Genomic DNA, 22,117 nt, shown 5'->3' with positions numbered 1-22,117 from the left:
TTCATAGGATGGAATCTTTCTAGGCACTGAATGACATGGGCATTGGTGAGAAATTGATCTTCTTGATATTGAGAACAAGAGAATCCTACTTTCTAACCAAGTGTTATATGGTGAGCCAAGATTCTCACTAATGCAGGGCTAGAGACCTATTTGCATGAGCATCTGATTATTAACTAATCTTGCTCCCTTTATATGCAGTTTCTCATTCTCTCACCCATTGGATAGAAAACGAATGGCGGTAATTCTTGACATGAATGTCAGTGCAGTTTCCTGTCAACTCTAGCTCACCATTTGCTCCAGCATCTCAAAGCCCATCCATGGGTAGTGACTGCGCACAGCCCCTTTGTTAATGGACTTTGGCATCGAACATGTACTAGATTCATTATACTCATGGCACATTTGTGATTCAATGTACAATACAGTACTGCACATCAATGCTGCACTGTGGACTACACCAGGAGAATTCATTGCAACGTGCACAGGCACAGGCAGCCATCATGTGGATTGGAGTAGGGGGCATTTCAGGGATCCTTGCTGTCACTGTTAATGGTCACTCACATTGTACTTGTTTGCATCGTCACAACCTCCCTGTCCTCTATTGTCTTATTGTACTTTGGCCTCTTAATCAGATCCTAAATGTACACAGTACTTCTATCTTGCCTTGAGTTTTTGTGCGGACATAAAGCGAGGCAGTTTGTCATGGTTAACCGCAGTGATCAGCTGAGGGGTGGTCATGTTGCCAAGTAACACCACGTCACATCAATGTTATGACTCCACTATGTACTAGCAGTGCACGCAGCAAACACACTGCTTTTATGTTATATGTGACCAAACAGCGATCTCTCAAATGATGGTTCATCAGTCAAGTCATGGGAGATGTCCTACAATCAGAGGATCAAGGCACAGTAGGACATGGGCCATGTCTGATAGTCCAGGATCTGTCAGCCATTTGGGCAGTAAGGATCAGGGGTTAACATCGCGGCATGTCCAAGGAATGGGCCATTGTCAGTTCTGCAGATATGGAGCAACCAGTCTGCAGGGTTGCAAGAAATCAGCTGGGGAACTGCACAGATATCAGTCGGAGTTTGAACATGCATCAGTCGGGACTTGTCTGTCCAACTTGGTCAAGCAGGTGAGCCATGGTCAAACCTGGGGTTCAGCACAATGAAAGGAAAAGGGGCTTATTTGGGGCCACTGCCACTGTACAGAAACTGGGGAAGTCAATTCTGGAATTTGGAGGCAGCATGCTGGGATGCAGCAGAAGCAATAATTGTAATCAAGGACAGCTCAGCATATAAGTGTGGGAGACAATACTGCTTTGAAGGACATTGGATAATCCAAGTGGGGGCGATTATCAATGGTCACAGCCACACTAGACTTGACAGGGGGAACAGTGTAACACAACGGCTGGTTTGATTAAATGATAGAACTGGGACTCAAGGTGTAATGCTGGGAGATGAAGTCAGAAGTCAAAGTGGCATGTTGGAATGTTTGGAAGCTCACTATTGATGTGTCCGATAGCACGTTCCAAAATGAAAGAAACTTGGAAGTCCGGTGAGAGGCAGGAGTCCCTAATTATTAGCACGAGCCTGTGACTCACTGTGCCAAGTGCAACCTGTGCTGCATTCCATACTCATGTGATTCGTAAATGTACAATAGGAATAGAAAATGGCTGTGATCACATCCAGAATGGGCAGAGCAAGTATTTTATCTATCTCAGCATGCGGTCTTTATTTGTAAGTGACATAATGTCCTTCAAGGGTCAGTTGCATTAATCAGGCATCATGCATGTGAAATGCAAGCAGTATCCAACTGTGTAGAATGTAAATCCTTGTCACAAGTGATATTGACCTTATCATTGTTCAGGGCAGATTGATCACTGTCATCTCTGTAAAGTAAAAGTAATCACTGATGACCTTAAAAATGACTGCTTTGAGCCAAAATCCCCAAATGAACTGCAAAATCCCACTGGCTACACAGGGTATGGAACTGATTTCTCCTCACCTCAAATACTGAGTATTTGGCAAAGTTCTTATATGTGATGCTGCCCTTCTTTGGTGATTTGGGAAAGGAGGATAAGGTGTCAGTAATCTTTCAGCACTTACAATCTTTTACTCTATTTCTGCATTGTGTTTTATGCTGCATTTATCAGAATAAGATCCCTAGATCAAAGTTCCTTGTACAGGCATTCCATAACCTTCCTTGTCAGAGGTCTCTGTGTCCCACTGTATAGCAGACTACATGAAATTGTCATTTTTGAATGATTAGAACGCTGACTCCTCCTATCACTATGACCTGTTCTGTTTCTGATATTCCCCACATATGTTCTTTGGAAGTATGATAAATAGACCCAGCTACTGCTGGAGTTATAGTCTTTGTTGCTGTGTTACAACAAAGGGCAGAGAAATGGAGAAAGAACCGATGCACCAGCAAGCCCAGGCTGAACAGCAAACCTCAGCAGATGCTGAACAGTCTCCACAACAAGAGGTCACAACTAGATGCATAGGAGAACCAGTGTTTATCATTCTCAAAGTTATTTCCTGCAAATGAATGAGGCTAGTGCGACTGCAGACTGAGCATGTCCCTGACACTGTCGCAGACATATTTAAGCTGTGGGACCTGTGACATGAAGGAGTGGGGGTCATCAAGGCGACAGCTGTTCAAAACATTTATGCAACTGACTCCATCCGAAAGGCCATCTGGGACCTGTGTGGAATCTCTCAATCCACAAATGTATTGTGTCTATTACCAATGCATTCTGCTTCATCTTGTTTTCCCAGGACAAGATCAGTGCTGTAGCCTGGGTAGTAAGCATTGGCAACCTAGCTGGTTTCCTTAGGTGCAAGGTACGATTGACTGTACACAAACTGCATTGGGAGACTCATATCATAATCAAACAAAAATGGTTCCATTCCATTAATGTGTAAGTTGTCTGTAATTGCACAGGAGAAGGTTTGTGCCAGGTACTCTGTGAACTGCGATGCTGTCTATATGCTTGAGAACTCTCCTGTTTTAATTCACAGATTTTATGCCTTACAGGGATGGTTACTGAGAGACAAAAGCTATCCTCTGTGACCACTGCTAATGACACAGGTACACAATGCCCTGACTGAAACGAAGTACAGTTCAATATTCCATTGGGGTCACAGTGGAGCAGATGATAGACCTATTAAAGATGAAGTTATGAAACTGGGATTGGTCTGGGAGTCCTTGCAAATACACTGTGAACAGAGTGTGCCATTGGCTTTTCCTTCAGGAATAAACCTGCTTCCTTCTCTGTACTCATACCACACACTAGTATTCCAGCAAAACCAGCCATCTACACAGAGTTAATCTAAATTATGATTTCCAGAGTACATCTTTTTGCACGTCACTCTTATACTTCTACTAATGAGAGCTGTTTAAAAAGGCAGCTCCTACTCACCCCTTTTTCTCTTATTCTTCCGCTTCCGCTGCCTGTTAACAAAGCAAGCAGCCAAGGTACTGAATAAAATAGCTGCCGCTAAGAAGCAGATAGTGGCGACAATACCAGCCACAACCGGACGGGCCAGGCCTTCCTCGGGCACTTCAGGTGGTGGAAAGACATCTTCAAAATCAGAAAATATGCAAACAATGAGCAACAATGAGTTGACTGGCCTCACATTTGAAAAATGTCGAATAACACTAAGGCCAACAGAGTTTACATCAGAGAGAAGGTACATGCATCTCACCTGAACTAGAAACCCCAACTATATTACTTGGCTCACTGATCAGGTCCTGCATGACAGCCATCACACGAAATTCATACCAGGAGTCCTGACAGAAAGAGAAAAATATTTCCTCCTTATTTTTGTTATTTGCAAAGCATTAACAATGCATATATAAAGTATCACAGATCTAAATGAATAGGCAAGATAAAAAGAACAGTGCAGGATGACAAAATTGTAAGTCGGCGAAATTAAACTTCTAAGACATTGCAAGATCAATACAAAAGATTTACAATTATATGGAAGATAAATGGTGATTAGGAGCACTGTGAGCCTCTTGAAAAATAATAACGCTCTTATTGTCAATGAAAGTAAGGAGATGGCAGACAGGCTGGATAATTATGTTGAGGCAACATTTATAATGAACAAGATGTTAGGATGCTGGACATTCCTGGGAAACCAAGACTGAATTAAAGGAGTAAACCTTACCAATGTTAATTAAACAAAATAATTGCAATATAGGAAGTAATGGCAGTAGAAAGTGAAAAGTTCCCAGAATCAGAGGGTTTGCATTTGAACATTCTAAAGCATGTGAGAATATTGCAGAAGGTACAAACATAATTTTTCAAAGTTATGGCAGACTCACAGTGATCGAGTCTGAGGTCTTCCTGCACAGAAACAAGAATGGCAGCCTCTCTACAGATGGTGGAGAATGACTGACCTCTTACTGGGATTGCAGGGTGCTCCAATCTTCTTGCAGGTCCACTGTCTGGGATGCTCACCTGTGTCAGGTGGGTGGATCTTTGAAAACGTGTGCTTGTTGTGCTTAGCATCCTGTTTATCATGTCAAGAGTGGACAGGGTACAGTGTAGATGGCACATGATCTGCCAAGCACCAGTTACCAATACAGCCAAAGAAGAGCTGACAGGTCAGTTTCCAGATGTTATGGTGAAGTCAGGGAGGGTAGCAGCACTTCTTCGGATTCTACTGGATTGTATCTTAACTCTTGATACAATACTTAGCACATAGGAAAGGAGCTATGTCATTGTAATCTCAGATCAGATGAAAATAGAGCCTGGGTTTGTACAGCTCAAAGTAACAGCCCTCTCTAAACATTCTCTGAAGGTTGTTAAACTAAACAAAGTTTATTGCTGTCCACTCCCAAGAGTGTTAATTGCACATTACTATAGAAACTAGGCCGAGTCCACTGCCTCTCTAGTTCTCCATTCGCTGGTTGATCTTCTACATCAGGCCAAATTTCTGCATCAATCCTAACAAATCAACTGGTTGCACATGGCAACAAACACATATGTCCAGTTTTGCTTGATAAACGAAAATAATTGCAAAATGATTGAGGAGGTTTTAACTTATGCACTGTCATCTGAATTTTAAAATGATCATTCATCTATTCACTTGGAATATCATCAGGATCATTTTGGAAGCAGAGTTTCAATGACTTACCAGAGATAACTCCTTGGTCAACAGTTCAGTTTCAGTTCCTGGTATTGCTTCATCTAGGATCTCCCACCTTTCAGCCAGACGGAATTCCATGATATAATGGTCAATTGGATAGCTGTGGTTGGCCGGTGAGAGCCAAGACAGTAACACTCCTTGGTGTGTTCGATTGGCTGTTAGGCACCTTGGTGGTGAAAGCAGCACCAGTGGTTCTCGGGTCAATACAGGAAAAGCTGCAAGAACAATCATGATTGTAAGGTCTTCTGTTGTAAGCACTATGAAGCACCTCCCACAGCTGATGGCCGATGCGCAGCCACTCACATCTTAGATTAGTCATTTCACTGCCTAGCGATCCAAGGTTTTCCCCAGTTTCATCATCTGTTTGCGTCCTCATTCTTCATGGGCCTCTATTCATACAGAATTATTGTCATTGGCAGTTGTGGGTTAAATCAGTGATGATAGAACAACATTTTCTGGTAGCAGACTTGGAATGTTCAAATTAATTAGTTTTCTCCAAACACTTTGATGTTTGATGATTGTTGTGCTTACAATTGAATTCTTGACTTTAATCTCATTAAAAAAAACAAAGCCTTTAACGTCCTGAGGAGCTGTAATTGAGTTTCCTTTTAAGAAAGCTTTCATATGAAAATGAGAATATCAAAATCTAACAAGGTCTTCATGCTTTAAATCTATAGTGAAATACAGTTCTGAGTCACGTGGGCCATAAATATCCAGCTTTGATCTGAATCTGTAGTCTGTTCCCCAATCTAACTGAGCCTGTTTTTATTTTGTTGTTATATTATTATTTGTTTACAGGATGTGGGCTTCATTGGTTTGGCTAGCATTTAATCAGGCATTCCTAACTGGCCTCAATGAAATTCTAAATTTCCCTCAAGGTCTTAGAGCAGGCAAAATAATCTTAGTGTGGGTTGTACAATGGCCTTATGGAATAAAGTGGACAGTGGCAACGTGGATACAGAACTGACTGAGTTATAGGAAAGAAAGACAGAAGTGATCTGTTGTTTCTCAGAATGGAGTAAAGTTTGTAGTGGAGATCTCCAGGGATTGGTGCTGAGATCTCTGTTCTTTCTGATATGTTGCAATGACCTAGATTTAAGTATATTGAGTACCAATTCAAAATTTGCAGATGATGTGAAACTTGAAAAGCACACAGATTTTGGTGAAATGGATGGAAAGTTGCAGATGGAATTTAATGCAATGAAGTGTGGTTCACTTTGGTAGAAAGAGAACACAAATATAAACACAAAATTGAGCAAAGGGACTTAGGAGTATATTTGTGCAAATCATTGTAAGCACAGGATGAGTTGAGAGAGCTGTGTTCAACTTTGAGAATAATTACAAAACAGATGGAGGGGAATTGTGTATAAAACCAAGAAATTATGTTAAATCTTTGTAAAGCATTGGTTCAGCCTCAACTGGAGTATCGCATCCAGTTCTTGGCACCACACTTTAGGCAGCAATATAGAGGGTGCAGTAAAGAATAATGAAAATTGTTTCAAAAATGAGGAATTTCAGTTTTATAGAAAGATTGGAGAAGTTAGGATCGTTTTTTTTCCTCGACAAGAGAAACTTGAGATGGCGGTTTGAACGAGATTTAAAATCATGAGGTGATTGGACAGAGGCAGAGGGGAAACTGTTCCCAGGAATTGGAAGTATCAAGAAGCAAAGGCAATGGATTCAAGGTAATTGGCAAAAGAAACAGTGGAGACATGAGGGAAGTCGACCACTATCTGAAAAGAAAAGGTTTGTGGGGCTCTGGGTAAAGATGGAAGTGTGGCGCTAGATGAATTTATTCCTTCCAATGACCAGCATAGACATGATGGATTGAATAGTAAGGGAAAATTACAGGCTGATTATCCTAACCTCGGTAGTTGGTAAAATTCTAGAATCCATTGTCAAGGATGAGATTTCTAAATGTCTGGAAGTGCAGGGTCAGATTAGAACAAGTCAACATGGATTTAGTCAGGGGAGGTCGTGCCTGACAAACCTGTTAGAATTCTTTGAAGAGGTAAAAAGTATGTTAGACCAGGAAAACCCAGTAGACGTTATCGATCTAGACTTCCAAAAGGCCATTGATAGGGTGCCTCACGGGAGGCTGCTGAACAAGGTGAGGGCCCATGGTGTTCGAGGTGAGCTACTGGCTTGGATTGAGGATTGGCTGTTTGACAGAAGGCAGAGAGTTGGGATAAAATGCTCTTTTTCGGAATAGCAACCAGTGACGAGTGGTGTCCCGCAGGGTTCAGTGTTGGGGCCACAGCTGTTCACTTCATATATTAATGATCTGGATGAAGGGACTGGGGGCATTCTGGCGAAGTTTGCCGATGATACAAAGATAGGTAGACAGGCAGGTAGTACTGAGGATGTGGGGAAGCTGCAGAAAGATTTAGACAGTTTAGGAGAGTGGTTCAGGAAATGGCTGATGAAATTCAATGTGAGTAAGTATGAGGTTTTGCACTTTGGAAAAAAGAATACAGGCATGGACTATTTTCTAAATGGTGAGAAAATTTGCAAAGCAGAAGTACAAAGGGATCTGGGAGTGTGGGTCCAGGATTCTCTAAAGGTTAACTTGCAGGTAGAGTCCGTAATTAAGAAAGCAAATGTAATGTTGTCGTTTATCTCAAGAGGGTTGGAATATAAAAGCAGCGACGTGCTTCTGAGGCTTTATAAAGCTCTAGTTAGGCCCCATTTAGAATACTGTGTCCAATTTTGGGCCCCACACCTCAGGAAGGACATATTTGCCCTGGAGCGTGTCCAGCGGAGATTCACACGGATGATCCCTGGAATGGTAGATTTAACGTATGATGAACGGTTAAGGATCCTGGGATTGTACTCATTAGAGTTCAGAAGGTTGAGGGGAGATCTAAGAGAAACTTACAAGATAATGTATGGTTTAGAAGGGGTGGACACTAGGAAGTTGTTTCCGTTAGGCGGGGAGACTAGGACGCGTGGGCACAGCCTTAGAATTAGAGGGGGTAAATTTAAAACGGAAACGAGACGACATTTCTTCAGCCAGAGTGGTGGGCTTGTGGAATTCATTGCCATGGAGTGCAGTGGAGGCTGGGACGTTGGATGCCTTCAAGGCAGAGATCGACAAATTCTTGATCTCAGAAGGAATCAAGGGCTACGGGGAGAGTGCAGGGAAGTGGAGTTGAAATGCCCATCAGCCATGATTTAAATGGCGGAGTGGACTTGATGGGCCGAATGGCCTTTCTTCCACTCCTATGTCTTATGGTCTTAGTAACTTCTTTCTGTGCTAGAATTACTCATTTATTCCATGCATCATGAAAATTATTCATTTTCTAACTGAAAGAAACTTAGATACCTTCTAGAACCAATGAGCAACCTGCTCTGCTAGATTATCACCTAGACAGTGAAAGGAAAGATTTACCCAACAATTTTAACAGAAGTTTAATACTGCTGGTCAAATTTTGTCCTACTAACCTGATCTCTCTGTTCCCTTCCCTCACATTGTTCAGAATGACATGCAGAAAAGCAAATCTACTGTCAGTATCATGGGTTAGCTGGGACATAAGATTGGCTGTCGAGAAGAGTTGGCTGGAAAGCATTGTAGATCGATGTCAAAAGCATGGGTTCAATTCCTGTACAATCTGGGGTCAACAAGAATGCTCAAACCCACCCCTCACCTCAGGTTAAATTCATCACAAGTCATGTCTCTCTTTAATGAGACAACAGTCCATGGGCCAATGGGACTAAGGTGACTTTCACATTAGGTCAATATAAGCGCATGCCAAATGGCAAGACATATATGATGATTTTCTCTATCTGCTCAATGATGTGTCATTCTGTAGTGAGCCTTGATACTGGCCATTGCTGAGAACCTCTAAGAGTCACACCTGAAAAAACATCAACCTGAAACTTTATTTTTCTCAGCACAGATGCTGCCCAACTTCATTAGTTTTTTGAGCATTTTCTCTTTTGTTTAACAGATCTCTAGCACCTGTTTTTGTAAGAGTTTCAGTTTCTGGTGGTAATTGGGTTTGGGTGACAGTGTTGAAAGTGAACCTCAAGGCTATTTGATTGAGAAAATTATGTTCTAGTGCCATGCATAGAGAACTGTTAAAGCGACTCTTCTAAGTTGAAACACAACATTCAATAGTGATAGAAGAAACTCGTTTCCTGAATTATAGCACATTGTAGCAAGCTTTTCCAAAGTCTCTGCAAACACAGAACAAAACTGTGCATAGTTAGTGACAGAGAACCCTCAGATATTTAGATCTGAGCTTTGGCTCACTGGTATCATTTAGCTCCTAGTCTTGAAAAATCATGGATTCAATTCAGCACTTGAGCATGTAACACAGGCTGCATTACCAAAGCTGCTAGCTTCCTGATATTAAACTGAATGCATATCTGCTCTCTCAGGAGGATATTAAATATCCTGTAGCATTATTTGAAGATGAACAGAGGAAGTTACCTGAAGTCTTGGACAATATTTATCTCTCTCAAAACATCACGAAAGGAGATTATCTGGTCATTTATTTCTATTACTATGTGGACTTTGCCATGGGAAAGTTGGTTGCTGAATTTCATATATTACAATTGTAGCCACATTTCAAAAATATTCATTGTCTGTGTAATACATCGGAACATCCTTAATGTGTGATAGATACGATACAACATATGATTGCAAGCTCTTTATATTTGTACAAACAGTTGCTGAATTGAGGATATTGTCTTAAAAATTAAGTTAGTGAACACAGCAAAAGCAATATACTCCAAACCTGGACTTTTTTTTTGGTCGTGGCAGGGATGGGTGTTGATAGTATGATGCTTTGGGAGAGACAGGCAGACAAAGTAAACTCAATTTCTCAAGCAGCCAAACAAAACACACCTTAATATAATTTCCTGGGCACTAGAGAATATGTTAAGCGCTTGTTGAAATTATATCCCATTTAATCTTTCCTGAAGCCTTGTTTACAATTTATTTGGTTTAATTAAGGTTTAAGAAAATATCATGAAACCTACTGAATGAGCACTCAGGTCAATGCACTCCACATTATTAAATATTAAGTGTGCATAATTCTGAGAAATTTTATCTTGATAATCCCTATTAAACATTCAATCCTAAACTAATACCACAGTATCATTAATAAAGAATTTAGATCTACATCTTAATGTATTTATTTTCACAGGAATCATCGGCACATGTTGCCAGTTAAGATGACTAAGCAAACTGAATACACTACGTTTGTAGAAACATTTGAACTGCTGAGTTAGGACTATCTGTACTCATAACACGAGCTCTATTATGACATCTTTATCATTATAAACACAAAGTTTTCTTAAATCTTCACTGATGTTAAATGCAAGTTCAATTACGTAGTCTTCTGAGCTACAATTTTCTGAGAGGCAATCCTGAGACCAAGAACTCTTCATTCATGAAAAGGTCTTTTTCTTATTGGTGTTAGTCAAAGTAATAAGCATCCTGACATAACAATTTTTGACTAACATATTCATTATTTTTCAAATTCTTTTGCGAAATTCATTTTAAGTTTTCATTTTGAGTCAGCAACTCTTATGTAATTCAGACTTAGATCCTTGTAAATAGTTAATCTTTCCATGAAAACAATAGATGCAAACATTACCATAGAACGTCGAGCACAAGAGAAGGCTATTCAGCCCATTGCATCTCTGCTAGTAGCTACACTAATTTCTATTTCTCTAGCCTTTTCCCATATACTTTTACATATTTTCCATACCCTTTTAAATAATGTTACCGTGTCTGTATCAACAATCACAAATCTTCTCAAAACTCGCTAACAATCACTCTGGCGAAACATTTCATTTATAATAACTCTCTGGGTGAAAACATTCTTTTCAAATTTCCCATTTGTCCTGGTAATGACCATAGAACAGAGTCTGAGAACGGATGCAGCATAAGAACAGTCCATTTGGCCCATTAAACCTATTCCTGTCCTCTACAAGAGCAATTTACCAATCCCAACCTCTATGTCCTTTTTCTGAAGTCCTGCAGTTTTCTATTCCCCTTCAGGGGCCTATCTCACCCTCTTCTGAAAGAAATGATGTATCTGTCCCCACCATTCCTTTATACATTGTAAAGTTGGATCTAAACGTCTCACTGAGCAAAAATAATTTTCCTCATGTGGGGTTTGATTCTTCTGTCAATCACCTTATATCAGTGTTTCAGGTCAATGAGCTGGCGTCAGAACAATGTTGAGTGAAGGCCATCAACTTAAAACATCTATTTTGCTTCTTCCGGTACAGTTGCTGTCAGACCTGCTAAGTTTATCGAGTATTTTCTGCTCTTATTTCAGATTTGCAGCATGCGTGATTGCCTGGTTTTCAATATTGTAGGGACCAGGATGCCATGTTCCGACAATGGCTGATCTAAGAGACACTAAAGGCAGTATGGCCATCCATGGTGACTTAAAAATCAACATGTATCAAAAGGCTTATGAGCATTTACGAATAGCACAAAAACTTTATACAATTTCTTGACACTGGGTTAGCAGACTCTTACACTGAGTACAACTTCACTCACCCAGTGTGTTCACAGTGATGACTTCACTGAAGGGCCCAGTGCCCAGTTTGTTCTGTGCTAGCACACTGAACTGGTATGCTGTCTCAGGTTCCAGGCCCTCCACCAGCAGCCAGGTAAGGCCTGTGGATACAGGCAGCGATAGCCAGTCATGGGGTCCCAGCATAGCCCTCTTTACCCTGTGGCAAATACAGAACTAGATAGTTAGCACTTGCATTCCAGTGAAGTAAATATTCAGGTCAGTTTGCAGTTTGAGTGTGAAACAAATCTTGTAGAGTGAAACAGCATTGAAAGCATAATGTAATCCAATGAAAAAATGTGCTTTATCCATCAGCTCATGTCATTAATGAGAATACTCTTCCCTCAAACTTCTTCTAAGCTGTAAATGTGTGCCCAATACATTGTCAGCATCTAGTGACAACACTAATAATTCTCAGCTCAAAAATGGTACACCATTGCAAATACTGAACTCCCTTACATTGTCTAATCCCAACTTGGAAAGATAATTTCCCTTTTGTACTGATCTGCCATTTGCTTCTCATCCTTGACCTTGTCACAGAATCACAGAATTGTTACACTGCTGAAGGATAGCATTTAGCACTGGGTCTCTGACTGAGCGTTATGATCATGTCAATTTCCTGCCTATTCACTAAGAGCTTTAAGGCAGTCACTTTGAATGAAAGGATTAATATTAGCTGCTGCAGTGGAAACATGCATTCTTAATGTTCATTAGATGCAAATCTTGGTCAATTAATTCAGCTTCAGGCATAAAGGTTGCTTTAGACTGTGTCTTTATCAGTTGTGGCATAGTTTATAGACAAGGGAGGTCATGCTGGAGATGTACAGAACTCTGGTTAGCAACAGCTGGCTTATGTGCAGTTCTGGTGACTATACTGTGATGAGATTGTACTGAGGGAGCAAAGGAGATTTACCCGAATGTTACCAGAGGTGGAGGTATTTCAGCTATATGCACAGAATGTTGAGTGGGGGACCCGAAAGTGGTGCATAGATTATGAGAGGCATGGACAGGGTGGATAGAAAGTAGCTTAGTTGAAGTGTCAATAAGAAAGGGGTATAATTTTAAAGTGGAAGGTAAGAGATTTAGAAGTGATTTGAGGAAAACCTTCACTCAGAGGTAGGTGGGGGTCTGGAAGGGTAGTTGGAGGGAAACCTCACAATCTTTAAAAAGTACTTGAGTGAGCGCTTGAAGCGTCATAACAGACAAAACTATGGGCTTAGTTCCGGAAAATGGAATTCATGTAGCTAACAGCATATTTTTGGGGGTACAGACTTGATGGGCGGAATGGCCTCTTTTGTACTGTACAATGTCATAAATTTAAAGAAAAGGAGCTATACGTCATAATTAAAACCTTATTTGTTAACATGGGGTTTAGCTTAACTCACCTGGCTGGAAGATATACAGTTTGCAGTAAAACAAAGAAAACAGCATGTGTTCTGTCTCCATACTGGTTATGGTAGTTCATGGAGACTGCTTTCTGCACCTTAGCCATGTTTGTGGTGTAGTTATTCTCAAGTTATATATGATGAATTATGGATGTCTTTGAAATAGTCATCACGGGTACAACGGGGATAAATTGCCTCATCAGGTGCTGAAAAATTTTACAACTCCATAAGAAGTGAAAGCATTAAGCTAGTGTGATTTAATGATCAATGGGGTAAGCAGGTTGAGAAGGCTCTAAATCCATGATGAAGGTTCTATATATTTAGGGTTTTTGGACCAAATAGCTGGTGCAACTCTTATAATTCACGCATGTTCCTAAAATAATTCAACTGTAAGTGATGCTTTTGAATCAGGGCATAAATTTCTAGACTAATTCATTGTACATAAAATGATTATTGTTTTATTTCAAATGTTGAGAATTATGGGCCTGATCTTTTGAAAATGCCAAGGGTAACAATCTTGTGACTTATCAAGTATTTACAGTATAACATTTTGAGTTCTCCCTTTTGCACACTTTGTGACAGAATCCTGCAAGAGCACTGACACTTGCCAACAGTAGACATGCCAGATTGATGTTTGGTTTTGATGAAGGTGCTTAATTCAAGCTGGCATGTACAGTACACACTGGGTGAAAGCATGCAGTTCACTCACGTGTTCATTTCCTCAGTTTACAAACTGGGTCCCTTTATACCCACCAGTGCAGAGAAATCCACATCCACGACAAAGAGGGGCTCAGTCAGTTCATCCTGCAGATCCATTGGTATGTGGATGATTTCCACATCACTGCTGACTTTTACACAGTGTATACTAAAGATTGGTGCCAATGATAAAAATTAGTAATGCAACTTAAATCTGGATATCACGTGCAATGCAGAAATGGAGGAAAAATAGGAAGCATTGCAGAACTTGAGAGAATGGTTGTTGTCCTGCTGAAGTCATTGGACTTCAAAATATTAAAATGTATTGGATTGACAATTGTATAAATTAAAAAGGCATGGCCCATCCATCAGTATTTTCTTTAATTTGACACACAATAGGATTTCACGCATGACTAAGCTAAAGCGTTATCATTATTTTGCTAGTGACATATGGAGATTTTGCCAACTGAGGTGTGCTGTGATGGCACATGATACTTTCTGCTGACAGCTTTCACAATTATTTAAAAAAATACATGACCTTTTTGGATCTACATCTCATATAACACCTACGTTTTAATGGTTTATTTTGCAGCTGATAGTATGCTAATTTGCATACTTTGCATTGTGGCAGCACCAAATGTTAGATTTTTAAGGCATGCTGTTCTAAAACAATAGGCCCTCAGTCTGCTGCAGTGCCAGCTGCTGATGCAATAGCTTGGCTCATTAACAGTGCTCTTATCTCTTTGTCAGTCAGCCATGGATTTAATCTCCATTCTGATGGAGTCAAGCATGACATCTAAGCTTTACCTCAATGATGTTATGGTGAAGGTCCTGCACTGTGGAATGGGCTGTGTTTGGATACCATTTTACAGTGCCCATTTAGCTGCACAGAAGAGAAGTATGCAGCAATTTTGAAAATGGCGAGTGAATTGTTCTGATTAACATTTACCCTTCAGCCACCATTTACCAATTTGGGATATTTTGTGCCTGTATTCACTTTTCAATTACTGCATTTAAAAAAAATCATTGCTTATGGGACACTTCCAAATACAGTGAAGACATTGAGATGCCATATAAATACAAGTTTTTTTTTCTTGCCAAGCTGAGCTTATTTCCCAGTTATATTTTCAGCTTGAAGGAACATGGTTTGTGTTGACTTTAAAATCATACGCTCCAGAGGTTTGGAAGTGCAACACATTGGAGGAGCTCTGCACAGAGGCAGGAGGTAGTTCACACTCACCCAGGACTCTTGATCCCAAACTGCTGTGTTAACTGTTCTTCTTCTTGACTCCTCTGTCTGAAGGCAGGTCCTTGGTGATTATTTGCTAACCTCGTTACATCGCTTAAATTTATTGGGAGACGAGTGAAGTAGAAAAAGGACATTGTTTTAAGGAGGGAGAAGGAGACGCAGGAGGCATGTTCCTGGAACATAAGAAATAGCAGCATGGCCCATGAAGCCTGCTCTGCCATTCAATAAGATCATGGATTTAGCTCCACTTACCCACCTGTTCAACCTCAAAAACACTTTTGTTCTTCTATTATGAGCACTTGATCAAAATTCCCAACAACTCAAACTGGTGTGCAGTTCAAGTTATCAAGAATGAATAAATGTCTGGTATTAGATGCAACCAATATACAGGGTCCTCCGAGTGCCTAATAATTTCATACAAAACCTTGGCAAAAGGTCTCTTCTGTATGTTCACTTCAGCAACATTGTAAATTTATTCTTTATAAGTCACAGCAAGATTTAGTTACAAGTGCACTGAGAAAAGCCTCCCTAGAGTATTTATGATTTCTGAGTACAAAAAAGTGCAAAATTCTTCATATTTTGAGATGGAATGATTTGTATTAACTGCTCCTTAAATTACATGCCCAACTGATAGTAGGATGGTGTGAACACTCACAGGAAACAATGGTTTAATGAGTGCAGAGGAAAAACATAGAAAAATCCTTATTTAGAACTGCGAGGATATTACTTGGAAATGGTGTTTCCCTTTTAATACATTTTTTCATTTGAAACACTGCTCTGAAATAACTACAGTAAAATCTTTGTATCTCCCTGAACTCCTCCAGTTTTATGAGGCTGCCTTTCAAATCTGCTGCTCAAGGGTTTTTTTGAAATTACAATATATTTTCAAATTCATGCGAAGTACTCTTGCTGCAGACAAAACCTGTCCTTTGTACTGACTGCTGTGAAAGTCAATACGTGAATAGCCTTCCAATCAGTGGTAGCTTTAGCAATTTCTATCTTAGCTAAATTAGATTGAGAAAAGATGTAGTAGGTTGCTTCAACCTTTGAGCAAGCCCTCGGTCGATAAACCACATCATTAATACAAAGACACCCTGAACGACAAGGACTTGTTACTGATCCAAAGTCAGTTATTCTGATGCATGACAACTAATGCTTGAAGGTAGATATTTGATTAACCAAAATATTGCTTGAACTCCAGAAGATACTTACACGCACTTCCTTTTATTTCAAACTGGGAGTAGTTAAGATTTTCAAAGTCAGACTTTCCAAACCTATTTTGTTCTGCAGAAGGTACTCGTTTACTGGCACTTTGTCTAATCTACAATTATGGTCTGTCTGCAGGGGCTCACAAATTTCCCTTCAATTTACAACTTCCTTGCCCTGCAAGTTTCACACTTCTAGCAGCCTCTTTTAACAGTGAATTGAGCAAACCGCGGGGATCTGTAAGTACAGGTTAGAAAAACTGCTGTGTGCTAAATTGAATGATTGAGGCATGTTGGTTTTGATTTGGGATGACAGTACTTCACTTGACAGAAACTGGAGTTGGTTGAAGTATGTAGTACAAAAGAGAATTGGTAATATACCCAAAAAGGAATATGCAAAGCTATGGGGGCAGGTATGAATGGGACTGGTTGGTTAGCACTTTGAAACAACTAGCATAGGTAGACTGAAAGACCTCTTTTGATTCATATGATTTTATGATCCACACAGGAATAAGAGCTCCAGTATTCTTACATTTAGTAATTGTGCCGAAATAACTCTGCATTTACATAGCACCGTCTCCACCTCAGGTTGTCCTAGATACCGCACAAACAATGCAAGTTCAGTCACTCTTGCGATAGCAGTGGAATGAAGGTTTAACCTCAACCTAACTCCTCCTTCCTTCAATGGAAAACCTGGCGAATTGGGTTACAAGAATATTGTACCCCCTACCAGTCTATGGAGCGAGAACACAACAGAGAATGGATGGGTGGCTGATCTGATGTCACCTGAAAGGCAATGATAAAATTATCCTTTGAAAGGTATTGCAGCACGTATAAGGTTGTGAGCGTATTTTGCATTTTCACCTTCTTGATGGAAAATGCTATTGTCAGGAAGCGGGTCCTGTTCCATGATTTCTTGGATGTCTTCCAAGAAAAATCAAGCACAATTTAAACAGTGATTTGCAGTGATGAGAGCATGAATGGGCTCTTCAATGTTTTGTCACCTATTGCAATGCCTGGCCTACTAACCCCTCTCTTCCTCCCTCTCAATACCATGACCCTGGCCAATCACCTCCCATTTAGGAAGCCAGGTAGAGTTCAGAGCACCAGCACATCATCCAGAAAACAGTGGACATAAAGCCACTGGATCTTTTCCAATATCAGAACCCAATCTGCACAGAGCTGCAGTTCAGAAAGGACAGCGTCAATTTGTGCCAGCCGACTGATTGCATAGACTACCCATAGCCAGTAGTGCAAAAGCACGCATGAGTTCATATTTTGGGACATGATTATTTACATTTATCTGTATTTTGTCTTGAGCAGCATGGAAAAAAATATTTCTGGTGGCAGTTCATGTCACTGAAGACATGGTGTATCTGGAGTTGGTGTTCCTGCAGCAATACTATATCAAAGGGACACAATAACAAGATTTTCCTCATCAGTGGCTGTGTGCCCTCAATAATCCTGCAGCTTTTCATCTGATTTCTGCTTCATGCATTTTCTGTTAGCAATTATTATGTACATAATGCTGTGCATTTTTGACAGGTAAAGCTCACCTTCAGATATTGGTCTGCCTGAGTATAATGCCATAAATCTGAATGTGTGTCTCAGAAGCCATTTCCTTCGAGCCCAATTCTGTCAAACCAACCAGTTTTCATTGTACTCACTTTCCTGACCCACTTCTCTGCATATTAAACACAGCCTGGTCAAGTGCAACATTGCCTGGTATTCAACTTTCAGTAGTAGCAGTAAACTGTTTAAACATCAACAGCCCCAAGACATTTTGTTATTTGTCTACTTTTGGAAGTCAACAAATTTGATGCATATAAATTAGAATTTAGACTACAGCAGGGAGTTACAGCTCAGTGACTCATATTTAAAATCAGGGCTGAAATATTAAAATTATCCCATGCTTACCTTTATACAAAACATGCTAGGCAAAATTGATTTTTGATTTGAATGAACATTTAGGCGGATAAAGGTCCTACTTTGTGTAGCTGGGCAAACTCCATCGACAGGATTTTAATTCTACTTGCACGAAGTCAGGTCACTAAAATGACAGATATTTTCTGTTGCATTCCCAGAGCATTTCGCGCCTGTTGCTATTTTAACTGAAATGGTTTCAGAAGGGTCAAGGCCACCTGCCACTCGTGTTAGGAATTGGTAAAGGGAAGACAAAAAATGTTCTGTTCTGGCTGTCAAAGTGAAAAGTCTCACACTTGTCTAAATTATACTTCACCTTGAGAGCTGTGCACAGCTTGTGTTCTTGCCTAGTTTTGCATTATGAGCAAACATTACCGCTCTTAGTCTCCTTGTCAAAGTCATTAATATTGATTGGTGGCCCCAGCACTGATCCTTGTACTACTTCACTTGTCATTGCATGCTTGCGTGCAATGTACCATTTATCCCTATTCTTTCCTTCCTGTCCATTAACCATTCCTCTGTCCATATAAATATGTTGATCTAACTTACAAAGTGTTAACTTGCATACTAATATTTTGTGAATCACTTTATTAAATGTCTTTTGAAAATCTACCTCTAAGCTCTCATTTATCAACCTTAAGAGTTGGATCCTCAAAAATTTGAATAAATTTGTCAAACATGATTTTCCTTTCTTAAAACCATGCTGACTCAGCCTGAGAGAAGCACAGAACACCAGTGAATAGATAACATTCAGCTTACAAATGTGAAAAGTTTAGAGGCAGGCCAGAAAATTGGACAGATCCACCATGACTGGCTAAAACAGGAGAAATTTGAGCATGCGAGAAAGATAGCTGGAATTACAAAAATAGATAATGAGAGTTTCAACTAGTAATTAAAATGACAAGAGTAAATAAAACAAGTGCAAGTCCTGTCAAGAGTGAACCTAGAGAATTAATAATGACAAACAGGGAGATGGCAGAACAATTGAACAGATGATTAGAATCTGTCTTCACTGCAGAAATCCTGTAGGATCCCGAGGGGTCTTGATAAAAGGATAGCTTGTACCCCAGGTTGTTGAAGGAAGCCAGGCAGGGAATAATAAATTTTGTGAGGATAATTTACCAATCCTTATGGGATACATGTGAACTACAAGAGGATTGGAGGTTGTTAAATGTTGTATCACTATTTAAAACATATGTGAGAGTTAGGCCAAATAGTTATAGTGTGGTCAATTTGATGGTGGGAAATCATTAGAATCAATTCTGAGAGACAAGATAAACTGTCACTTGGAAAGTTGCAGACTAATCAGGGAATGTTGTGTATTATTAACTTGACGTAATTTTTTGAGGAATTAACAAGGATTGATAACGGTAATACAGTTGATATTGTCTACATGGATTTTACGAAGGCATTCGACAAGGTCTTACATGGCAGACCGGTTGGGAAAGTAAAAGCCCATGGAATACATATGGTGAATTGGAACCAAGATTGGTTCAGTGACAAGAAACAATGGGAAATGGTTGATGGGTGTTTTTGCATTTGGAAAGCAACTTCCAGTGGTGTTCTGTGGGGCTTATTGTTGGGCCTCTTGTTGCTTATTGTATATATTCATGATTTGAATTTAAATATGGGAGGCATAGTTGGGAAATTTGCAGATGATACAAATGTTGGCCATACAGTTGATAGCGAAGAGGATAAATGCCAACTCCAGATACCAATATTTTAGTTCAGTGCATTGAAAAGTGGCAAATGGAATTAAATCCAGACAAGGGTGTGATGATGCCTTAGGGAAGGCAAAGCAAGTTAGGGAATACACAATAAACAGGAGAATAATGAGAGTTACAGGAAGTGAGAATCCCTGGGGTACATGCCCACAGGCCCTTAGAAATGGTAGCACATGGAAAGCTTTCCTTTATTGGATGAAGTATGAAAAGTAGGGTTGTAATGCAGTATAAAACAGTGGTTAGGCCACAGCTGAAGTTTTGTGTGCGATCTGGTCACCACATTCCAGGGAGAACATAAATGCTATGGAGACAGTACAGAGGAAGTCTACAAAAATACTCAACAAAAAACAAAGAATTGCTGAAAATCTGAAACAAGACAGAAATGTTGACTTTGCTTTCTCCCCACAATCATTTCTATTTTTGATTTAGAAGAATATTGCCAGGGCTTGAAAACTGCAGCTACAAAGAAATTTTCGATATACTAGAGTTGCTTCTCCTCAGAAGACTTTGGAAATTCTTGAAAAGCTTGGATGTGCGCCAAGGTCCTGGCGACCGTAAGTAGTTTTAGGAAAATTGGTAAGAACCAGTCAAATACAATAGCAACTCTTGAATCCCTTTGGAATCTCCAATGGCTTGAAGCAGGGGTGTGTGTGGTCCTGACTTTAGTCACCAGTTTTTCAGCCTGATGCGGCAGCAGGCCATTGGTGATATTATTTGGGAGTTTACAAATGCTTCTGATTGATGAAGATCCTTTAAACCAGGTTCATTCAAAGACACAAGAAAATCCCATCCATGGGATGATGACTGTGCTTGAGTGCCACAGTCAGAAGTGTAATGCACAACAACATGCTTTTCTGAGGTGGCACAAATCTTCTGTCCAAAAAAAGTCTGAAGGAAATATGAAATACTTTGTGAGCCCACACTCCAAGATGAATATAGATCACTAAAGTGTTGTCATCCAGGGAACTGAGCTGAATATTGGCAAGTAATTTACCTATTTGTGGAAAGTTATCTCTTTTGATGGCACTGTAGATGAGGAAGGGGACAACAGGCTTCCTGAAGCTAACAGTGCATTTGGAGCACTCTATCAATGAAACTGGAACATTAACAGCCTCACAGCACAGAGCTAACTCAAAGCAGACAAAGTCCTTATCATCCTTTCATAAGATGTTGAGTTGTAGATCCTGACCGCTGACATGTTTGACTTCTAGAAAAATGTCACCATTGCTAACTCTGCAACATCCTCAGGATCCTCAAAACAGCTGAAGTTCTAGAAACAACCAGCATCACCAGCAATGGGGCTGCCTTCTTATAAAGCCAACTGCATCGGATGAGTCACACTGTCCACGCAGCGACAGTTGCTTGTCCAAAATTTTGTTGGGCACAGAGCTGACTATTTGAGAAGACAGGCCCTATGCAGATGTTTCAAGGACTCCTGGAAGGAGACCCTCTCTATATGTTATATGGACATTTGCCAGTGAGAAATGCAGGCTATGGATTCTGCTGCCTGGAGATGCTACATTGAGAGTGCTACAGATATCTTTGAAACTGAGTAAAGAGCCAGCAGGCAAGAGAAATGTACAAGAATAACAGATCCAGGTGCCCCCAGCAGTGAGTATGGTTTCAACTGGAATCACTTTGGGAGAATATACTGCTCATGGGTAGACTTGAGTCACCAGCAGTGGGCCTGCTACCAATGAATAAAACATTTCTAAAATCTCTTTCCACAAAGAAATACTCAGAGAGAGAGTGAGTTTTCCTTAGTTATAGAGGAGACTGAATGGTGGCTTAGTTGGGGTGTATAAAATTAAGTACGGCCTAGATAGACTGGACAGCAAAGACCTGTTTCCCCCAGTTGAGAGGTCATTTACCAGGGAGGACAGATTTAAGGTGATCGTTGAAAGGATTAGAGGAATCATAAGGAGAGTCTTTTTCACCCAGATGGTGATGCGTGTTTCGGCTTTACCACCTGGTTTGATGGTGAAGGCAGAAATCCCTATTCATTTCGAAGGTACCTGGAGCTGTAACTGAGGCTCTGGAAGCTACAAGATTGCAGACCAATGCAGAGGTAGTCATCTGAATGGCTTCTTTCTGGGTCAGAAATATGATATGATGCTTTGGATACAGGGAGGGTGTTTCGTTTTTTTGGGACATGGTTTAAAAATGAGTTTTCCCTTTTCAGACAGAAAAGATGAGAACTTCTTTTCCTTAGAGGATCTTAAGTTTCTGAAACTCTC

General features: G+C 40.2%; 1 protein-coding gene across 6 annotated transcripts in view; it reads right to left on the bottom strand.

The window, feature by feature from the left end:
- The window catches only part of igsf9bb (immunoglobulin superfamily, member 9Bb), a 635,068-nt gene that overhangs the window by 51,910 nt on the left and 561,041 nt on the right, over positions 1 to 22,117 (bottom strand). For all 6 annotated transcript variants that reach the window (XR_007250530.2, XR_007250531.2, XM_048562092.2 and 3 more), the window contains exons 13-16: positions 11,683 to 11,858; positions 5,148 to 5,374; positions 3,711 to 3,795; positions 3,425 to 3,586 (exon numbers count right to left, since the gene is read on the bottom strand). Coding sequence is in view for 4 of the 6 variants with exons in the window: in XM_048562092.2 (XP_048418049.1) it covers positions 3,425 to 3,586; positions 3,711 to 3,795; positions 5,148 to 5,374; positions 11,683 to 11,858 (650 nt within the window). In the remaining 2 variants the exon portion in view is untranslated. The remainder of the gene's footprint in view (positions 1 to 3,424; positions 3,587 to 3,710; positions 3,796 to 5,147; positions 5,375 to 11,682; positions 11,859 to 22,117) is intronic.

This window comes from Stegostoma tigrinum, chromosome 32 (genome assembly GCF_030684315.1).
Source record: "Stegostoma tigrinum isolate sSteTig4 chromosome 32, sSteTig4.hap1, whole genome shotgun sequence".
Classification (NCBI taxonomy): domain Eukaryota; kingdom Metazoa; phylum Chordata; class Chondrichthyes; order Orectolobiformes; family Stegostomatidae; genus Stegostoma; species Stegostoma tigrinum.
Note: the sequence above shows the minus strand (reverse complement) of the source record. Positions and strands in the feature narration are given on the sequence as shown.